Raw genomic sequence first — 9,070 nt, 5'->3', positions numbered from 1 at the left:
AGTACAGGTTAATAGATTCCTTACGAGCGCCCCCCCTCGAATAAGCATCCCTCTTCCGATAAGCGCCCCTCCCTTTAGCCAAAATTATAAGTAAGCGCCTGGCAGATGCTCATTCGAGGAAATACAGTTATTGAAATGGCCAATTGGAAACTGTATTTGCATTAAGGACACGTTTAAGCGAAAGTGGTTTACCACTAAACGTTAACAAAAGTGTTGTCATGTGCTCTTCATTGGAAAAATGTGATGTTTACCCAGCCATGACCAGCGCTATTATAGCAACATTCATTAAACTGACTTGTTCCATCGTTAAAAGAACCTCCCCCTCCCCCACAGGAAATATGTTCGTTAGCCCCACCACTTCCCCCAGAATAACCTCCACCTCCGCCTGGTCCCTTTCCTGGTGCACAAAGACCACCGCCACCTCCAAACCCACCCCACCAATACCATCCACCCTTTCCCCCTTGATGATATCCGAAACCTCCTTTCCCCCCTCCTTTCCAACCACGAAAAAGGGGTGGGCATATTGAATCGTGTCCATTTGTGTGGAAGCCGCCGCCGCCGCCACCTATAATACAATCAAAAAGTGATCAGTGGTTCTCTTAAAAATAGCACCTATAAATTTGAGTTATTGCCATCAAACAACGATTCCAGTGTTTCGCAACGAGGTTTATTTCTTGGTTTTTTGAGGCTTAATTATTGCATGGATATTGTTAATGAAAAGCTTGTGAGGACAAGTCAGCTTTAGGGTTAGCTTCGACTCTCTGTTTAGTGTTTCTATTTAATCCAGGTTCAATATTAGCGAATAAGAAGCCTTGTCATCTGTTTCGACGTCTTCTCCTGCCGTATATTCGTGGATCGCTATAGAGAATTGGACAAATGTGCAGGAAATTCAAAAAAAGGAAAAAGCCAAATCTGACAGAATTTTAACTGCTTGTATGAGGCGTTTCCAAAGTATTATGAAAGGAAAACTTCAAAATAATTTCGATAGCTATTGATTTAATAAATCATTCGAAATCTGATTATTAGCAAATTACTCTCTCATTTGGTTGAAGATCCTGAAGGATGGCATTGGAATGCAACGAAAATCTTAGTATTTGTAAAAAGAAAATTCTCCACCTACCAGAAAGCCAACCATTTGTAGGTCCTCCATGTCCGTTGCTTCCCCCCGAACCCAATGGCGAGTTGTCCCCTGCATTCCCTGTGGTGTTTGTGGACGCATCACATCTCAGATGTTGTTCTGACATATTTTTAATTCCCCCTCCACCTCCAGCTATTATCAAAGGCGTGTTGTCTTCTTTCACTACAAATGTACCTCCTCCGCCTCCAGCAGTTTGTTTGTTGCGATCTCCTCTTTTCCCTTTTTGACCAACAAGGACATGTATGATCTCATCTTTTGTCAAATTAAAGTTTCCAATCATCCGTGCCCCTCTTCCTCCGTTCTTGATGATACTGTCCTCACCGTATCCCCCGGAAGCTCCTATTGCTTCTATTCTGTATTCACCAGTATGTGGCACAGTCCACTGTTGAATACCGCTGGACACTGCAACTTGTCCGTCATGATCCTGACCTGTGTAGTAACTACCAATCGACTCTGAACCTTTCCATCCACTCTTACCAAGATTTGTAAACACAGCTGTAAACCCTGCGCAATAAACACAAAATAAAAGGGAGAATTTTGATACTAGTAAGAATTTGTCAAAAATGTAGTAGGAATTGTTTATAATGCCCACTACCACTTAGGAAAAATATTCCTGTAAATTCGGCAGAAAAAGATAAAGAAGAAAAATCTCCTGAGAATTCCTCTAACAAGTAAGAATACTTGGTTGATACATCGCCTAAGATCCAATGAAAGATTAAATCAGCAAGAGTCAGAGGCGCTGAAGGAACAAATAGATCAATCAAAATGCACGCTTCCTGGCCCATGGGACGCTTTTTCCGAAAAGTGGAGAGGACGGGAAATGTCAAGAAAGCGCCCTGATGGCAAGGTTGACCTTGAGCAGCAGAAGGAAAAAATTCTCAGGAATAAAGTTTCGATGGCAGTAAGAAGTTTGCTTACCATTCGTGATAAAAAGATTCGTGAAATCTTACGAGACAGAAATGAGATGAAGAATGCTCAACAGATTGTGCAAAGTAGACAAGAATACCATTAAAAAATGCTTTAAAAAAGAGGAAGATGGAACGAATCTTGACGTCAATAGATGACACAAACCGTAAATCGTTATCTTTTACAGAATAGAGGAATAAACATATCCCTATGGTGTCTCCCTTAATGCAAAATAGTGGCCTGAATTAAAAAGAAGCTAAAGAGAAAAGCACTTCTACCCCTGTGCCACGAGTTTCTTTCTTCTCTTTCCTGGTATCAAACTTTGTCTTTAGACATACCTAGAATCTAGCAGCGTGCCTGGCCTACTCTTCTGCTTCTGCTCTCGATTCCGATACCGAAATTTCAGGTTGGTCACCACCGAGATGAAAAACCCTGTATCTTTTCATAGTAAAAAGGCCTAAACTTTGAGGAGAGTTTTGAGGATAGGACTGTTTTGAAATTTCTGTAAATACATTTTCCTTATCTTTCTACTTAACTCACACTGCAACTTATTTAACATTCAAAATTTAAAAAACCCTCGCGCTACAGTACTGTCATCAGTACGAGCATTAACATTCAAAACTCAAAAACTTTCGCATCACTGTCACTCGTGCTAAGAAGTTTGTTCGAACCTCTTCGAGTCCCTTTGAAAAAAAAAACGATCTTTCGCGCTGTTATGACGCGAGCTAAACAAGAAATTATCTTTGCGCCTTCACCAACATTCACATTTATAAAAATTATTGTGCCATAATCGTCTCTGAAACCAACCATGACTCCCTTTGCGACTTCATCGAGCCTAAACATTTTCGCATCCATTACGTCTTTTAAAAAACTCACGCTCTTTCGAGCTACTGTTGCCCAAGCCGCACAAGGAACTCCCTTTGCAACTTACTAAACATTCAAATCATAAATTTTCGCGCTCTTGTTGCACGAGCCATACAATTAACTCTTTCTACAACTTCCTAACCATTCAGCACGTTTTGCGTAATTCTAAAAATCACGCTCTTTCGTGCCATCGTTGCACGAGACGAACAAAAAACTATCTGCGACATCATCAACAGTATGTATTCGAAAATATTTTAGCGCCATTGTCGATCGAGCCAAAAAATTACAATATTTTGGCTATTTTCTCTCTCTGAAATTCCCTCTGCGATTTCACTGAGCCCAAAAGTTTTCCGTGTCGTTCAGAAAATCACCCACTTTTGCCTTATTGTCGTTTAAGCTTATCGAAAAACCATCCAAAATCACAAACCTTCGCTCTCTTGTCTATCGAAGCCCACTTTTTCTTGAACTATAAATCCAGTTTACTGTTTTGAGATTTGCGCTCTTTCTACGTCATTTATCTCTCGTTCTACAGTGAAAGGTCTACATCGCAATAACAATGCTAAGGTAACTCACAGATTATAGAGACGCATGTCGCAAGAAAAAACAGTTGCTTTGGTTTAGTGTCATTGATATCCAGTGGTTATTCACTTGTTAAAGAATTTCACGAAAATGTTCTCGAAGTTTAAGCAAGAAAAACCCTCGCATGTCCCCGAGCCAGAAATGCGGACTGGCATAATTCCCTTCAGCTTATTAAGGCATGCGACGCAGAAAAAAAGTCCACGAGAATGAGAAATAAGCCAGTTGAAGAAAGAAAAAGCGATGGCTTTGTTAGAAGAAGCATGCGAGGAGGCGAATGATACTCTCATAAGAAGGTTTGGAGGCAGTGGCCTCACTTACGTGTCTGTATATTTCCTGAACCAGCAGTCGAAAGTCGATCTTGATGGTCTACTTCGCTGCGATGGTCTACTAAGGTTTACTTAAAGTCTACCTTACGATATGCGATTTCCGATAATTTTTCCGAGATGAAACTGGGCGACGAAGCTTATCGTAAAGCCCTATCGTGAGGATGAACACCACGTTACCGGAACGAACTACACGCTTGTTTACCACTCCGCCAAGCATAGGATAGTTGAAGCGAAAGACAAAATTCGGTAATGGGAAAATGCATGCAGTAAGTGTAATGAGATAGCATGATATTTTACAAACAGTTACCTATGCAGTTCGTTCCATTTCCTTTAAATCCATCTTTACACGTGCAGCTGTGAGATCCCAAGGTATTGTTACATTTAGCATTCACATCACAGGTGTGTGTTTCGTCAGTGCATTCGTCCAAATCTAGAACATTATAGAAGAAATGTCATGAAAATGAAACCTTTTTTTTATGTTTCTGTCTTGTGTTTTGTTAATGTTTGTTATTCTTGATTTATTTTTATCGTAGAGTCACCTTAGAAAAGTAAGGTGATATAAGAAAGCATAATGTGTTACGAACAGTTACCTGTGCAGTAAGTTCCATTTCCATGAAATCCATCTTTACACGAACACTTGTAAGATCCCGAGGTATTGTTACAATCAGCATTTACATCACAGTTGTGTGTTCCGTCAGAGCATTCGTCCAAATCTAGAACATTAAAAAAGAAGTATCATTTAAATGAAACCTGTTTTTCTGTTTTTTCTTGTGTTTTGTTAATGTTTGTTTGTTTGTATTTCTTGATTTGCTTTTATTTTAAAGTCACCTCCAAAAAGTAAGGAGAGATAAGATAGCATGATCTGTTACAAACAGTTACCTGTGCAGTTAGTTCCATTTCCATGAAATCCATGTTTGCACGTGCACTTGTAAGATCCCAAGGTATTGTTACACTCAGCATCCTTATCACAACTGTGTGTTCCGTCAGTACATTCGTTCAAGTCTAGAACATTAAGAAAGAAGCATCATTTAAATGAACCTATTTTTTATGCTTTGTCTCGTGTTCTGTTCTGTTATGGTTTGTATTCAATTCATAAAACTGGGAAGGTGAAATAAAAAAGCATGATAGGTTAAAAACAGTTACCTGTACAATTGTTTTCATTCTCTTGAAATCCATATTTACACGTGTGGTTGTAAGATCTCAAGGTATTGTTACACTCAGCATTTACATCAGAGCCATTTGTTTCTTTACAAGAATCATCTATGTCTTAGACAACAAAGTGAGCATCACAATTATGTCAAGGTTGTTGTTTCAACGCTTATGTTAACGTTTCCTGTTGTCAGATAAGAATACTTACCAGTACAGTTTGTCTCAATTTCTTGATATCCCTCCTTACGCCTGCAGATATACGATCCGATGGTGTTATTGCATGTCGTATTGCCTTCGCAGCTGTGTTTTTTGGTGATACACTCATCTACATCTAAATGAAAATCAGACAAAATAATAATAATGATAATAACGACGATAAAAAAATAAAAGAAAAAGGCTGAAAGCAGAGATTGGAGAACTTAATGCTTTTCATCGTCTCGGTGATAAATTTATTGAATGGTGGTATCATCTCTGATCTTGGCGCAGAATTTGTATCCAGTTCTACTGACATCCGCTTCAGAAGTTGTTCATTGTAAAAAATGTCAAAAGAAAAAACAAATTTATCATCTTACTGACTGGAAACAAGTTGCAGTTGCTCACCTTCATCACAATCATGGCCTTCAAATCCAGATCCAAGAACACATAAACACTGATAATCTCTGTCTGTAAACCCAGCTTGGCATGTTGCATTATTCTTGCAAGGATTTCTGGCACAAGCATTCTTACGAATAAAAAGAATAGGAGCACTTTAATTTTTGTGCTTACCTTCTGCGCATGCGTTCGTGTTTGCGAGTTCTGAATGTTATGCAGGTTTTCAAATCTATAGGTCCTCTGTGATGGTCCTCGTGTGTGCTCTCATTTATATGCCCATATGTTCCACGCAAGCTCGCTTATTTTGCACGCAAATGTCTGCGTTGAACATTTATTTTCTTTATACGCGTGGCACTGTTCAGAGCGAGGAAAAAATGTGTCTAAATCCTCAAAATGTATCACAACAACTCCGGAGGTGGTCATATTAAATTAATAAAAAATAATATGCTTCTCCCAATTCTCTATTTCAAAGTTTAAACGTGTAAGTATCATAACCTTTCTTTTGGTGGTTGGAAGGAGAATTAACAGTAGGGAGATTGGCTAAGGAATCCTTGGTCTTGTTAAGAAGCTTCGACGAGACAAAGAATTTCATTCTCTTGGCTAATAAGCGTCATCCTTACCTCAGCACCGCGGTAAATATAACTTTCGTTTTTCACCAGATCTTTATCGTGTTCAATAGTAGCGTTATTCAGATCACACTTGTGTGTTCCAGACAGCTGTGTTATCATATGGAAGTTATAACTGACGCAGTTAGGTTCCAGGTAGCATTGCGCCATGCAGAGATCCTCGTCGAATACTTCAATAGTTCGAACCGTGTGATTCTCCAACCTGTAGCCAGGTTTAGGAAAACTGGTAAACTTCAAATTACGGCAGTTACCTGGTGAAATATTACGTTTAGTTAGAAAGTGGCTATGTAGTATTGAGCACATCATTTGAAACTCGAAATCGAGAGCAGTGTTAGTGCTCAATTATTGCTTTGTTTTCATTTTGTGTTTTTGCCACGAGAATAACACCAGTCGAGTGATTCTAATTTATATTCTGAGTAATCAGTTCTATTTTCATCTTCCTTTGGAAGCGTTCAGCTATCGTTATCGTTTTGTTGCCAAAATCAATAAAACAACTTTTTTGATATCTTGAGTGATTCGTGTTTATCAAGTGTTATATTGGTCGTTTCATTGTTACGCATCGAGAGAGAGAGAAATTCCCTGGATAAGGTTCAGAAATTGCAATGTTATAAGAGAAAGGTTAAGGAAGCACTTCTCCAAGTTTTAGGTCTCTTTTTTTTCCCCAAACTTAAGATATTCGTCGAAATGTTTTGCGTTAATTTACAGAGCCCAGTATGGAGCCGCCATGCTGGTGATTATCTTTGGTCCACCAACATGGCGGCCGGAAATAGTGAAGAACATCTGGAACTTACTTTGGCTATCTAGCCCACTGGTTATCTAAACTAAACCAAAAAACATGTACGAAAACACTTTTTCTAACAATCAATATTAAAAAAGGCTAAAAATCGCCAGGTAGGTCTATATTTTTCGACAAACGCGATCGGAGCTTTATGTCACGCAACCACCATAACTCTGAACTTCAAACTGCTTTGGTTTCCAAACCAAGCACGCTTTTATGCTGAAAATTTGAAAGCAGATACAAATTTAGACCCCCATATGTCTGATGAGGGTAAAAATTTTCATGGCCTTGTATTTTTGGATTTTCGAATTTGATGATGTCACGTGAAAATCAGCAATGAAGTTCGGAAATAACACGTGCTGTCATTGGTTGAAAGGGCGTGTTCTACCAGAGTACAGAACACGGAGCTGAGCTAAAGCTGTCACGCCATCTGCCAATTCGTATTACGTCTAGCCTTTTTCGCTAATTGGAAGTGAAATTTCGGAATAAGCGAGCCGGCAAGTAGCAACAGAAGAACCAAATAAAGGTTTGTAAACATGCCAAGCTCTGTAATTTGCACTATTATAACGTGTGAGGAGACGAAAATCCTAACAAAGAAAACAAAATGGACATACAAGCTTTGAAGGTTATCACGCTCAGTTAGATTATAAACTTACGGACGGTAATAAAAATCAAACAGAGCTGACACTCGTATAGTATATAAAGTTTAAATTCATGCAAATCATGAGCATGTCAGAGCAAAAGCGATCATGCTGAGGTCCATCGCTACTAGCTCATCATGGCGATCTCCGGTCATCACAGTGCAGCCAAACCTCAGAAATAACATCAGCCGCCCTTCGAGTGAACTGAACTAAGAGCTTGCTCTGATATCCTTCCCGATGCGTTGAGTGGAAGGCCACATCACTCACAGCAGCCGATATTTCGGCGCTGTCATCCCGAGCAATCTTCTTTTTCCTGTGAATTCGGCTATCGTTCATTCATAAAACACACGCCTTACGCAGTTTGTTTTCTAATTATCACGAGAAGAAACTTTGTTTTCACGAGCCACAATTCGGCCGGATTTCACTAAACATTTCACGTTCAGATTCCGTATTAAGACTAAGACACTTAAGGCAAAAGTGTCATATTCGGACCATCGAACTATTTCAGTTAGTGAACTATTGCAGTTTGTAGGCATTGATAGTTTGTGAACTTAGATGGTTTGACATTTTTGGCAGCCTCAGTCTTGTTTAACAAATTAGTTCATTTGAATCACTCTAATGAGTATCCTGATTGCTTTATTGTAGCCTGCTTTAGGAGAGTATAGAGCATGCTGACGACACTGTTGTTCGCTCAGGAAGTAAGGTTTGTTTTGAAAATTGAAATTACTGCGTGGGGAATATAACGGATCTTTTCCTTTAAAACAAATAAAGAAGCCTTGACTGTGCCCTGTTCTGTTATGAAGCACTTTGGAAGTGGCTTGAGCACTCAAGAATTGGTGAGAAACACTCGGCGAGTACATCTCGTGTTTCACTACACTTCTTTCGTACTCTACCGCCTCCTGCGTGCTTTACAAGAGAACAGAGCACAATAAAGGCTTCTCTAATTTGTTTAATAATGGTCGAAAGTTTAAAGAACGAACCATGCTGAGACGAAACGTCTGAGCATATTTAGTTTCTTTACAAAGTTTATTGTCGCGGAGATTTTTAACCTGGTCAATTCATGCAAAGCGTGTGTTGTTATGTCGTAAGTTCAGCCTTCGAGCATACTGCATACTGCGAAAATTATGAAAAACAAACCGAGAGAAAAACAAACTCGCTCACGTATAACTCTCGAGGTTTTTAAATTTTATGAACTCCTCGGTATGAAAAGCGATTAGGGCTAACTCTTTCAGCAGTATTCAGGTCCTGGCTTTTTAAATCTAAAAATGTAACAAAAGTAGTGCGCATTAACAGTCACTAGAAAGCGAAACGCTGAACTTTACCCTCCAGCATGTACATTTCAAGAGTATAAATGAGTATAACAGGAACAATAAATCCTAAAACGCCAACTATCGCCTTTGTTAAGAAAATCTTTTTGTTGAAATCACCTGTTTTTTATTTCCCACAAACTTAGTTAGAACTTTCTTTCTAAG

The 9,070-nt window shown here is 39.1% G+C and overlaps 1 protein-coding gene across 1 annotated transcript in view; it reads right to left on the bottom strand.

Moving 5' to 3' along the window:
- Positions 1–227: 227 nt before the first annotated feature.
- Positions 228–9,070, bottom strand: part of LOC136280217 (uncharacterized) — a 9,536-nt gene continuing 693 nt past the window's right edge. The window contains exons 2-10 of the mRNA XM_066165099.1: positions 6,174–6,430; positions 5,563–5,683; positions 5,171–5,293; positions 4,957–5,079; positions 4,693–4,815; positions 4,404–4,526; positions 4,121–4,243; positions 1,121–1,642; positions 228–565 (exon numbers count right to left, since the gene is read on the bottom strand). Of these exons, the coding sequence (XP_066021196.1) occupies positions 228–565; positions 1,121–1,642; positions 4,121–4,243; positions 4,404–4,526; positions 4,693–4,815; positions 4,957–5,079; positions 5,171–5,293; positions 5,563–5,683; positions 6,174–6,430 (1,853 nt within the window). The remainder of the gene's footprint in view (positions 566–1,120; positions 1,643–4,120; positions 4,244–4,403; positions 4,527–4,692; positions 4,816–4,956; positions 5,080–5,170; positions 5,294–5,562; positions 5,684–6,173; positions 6,431–9,070) is intronic.

This window comes from Pocillopora verrucosa, chromosome 4 (genome assembly GCF_036669915.1).
Source record: "Pocillopora verrucosa isolate sample1 chromosome 4, ASM3666991v2, whole genome shotgun sequence".
Classification (NCBI taxonomy): domain Eukaryota; kingdom Metazoa; phylum Cnidaria; class Anthozoa; order Scleractinia; family Pocilloporidae; genus Pocillopora; species Pocillopora verrucosa.
The sequence above is the reverse complement of the archived record's forward strand: the minus strand, read 5'-3'. Positions and strand labels throughout refer to the sequence as shown.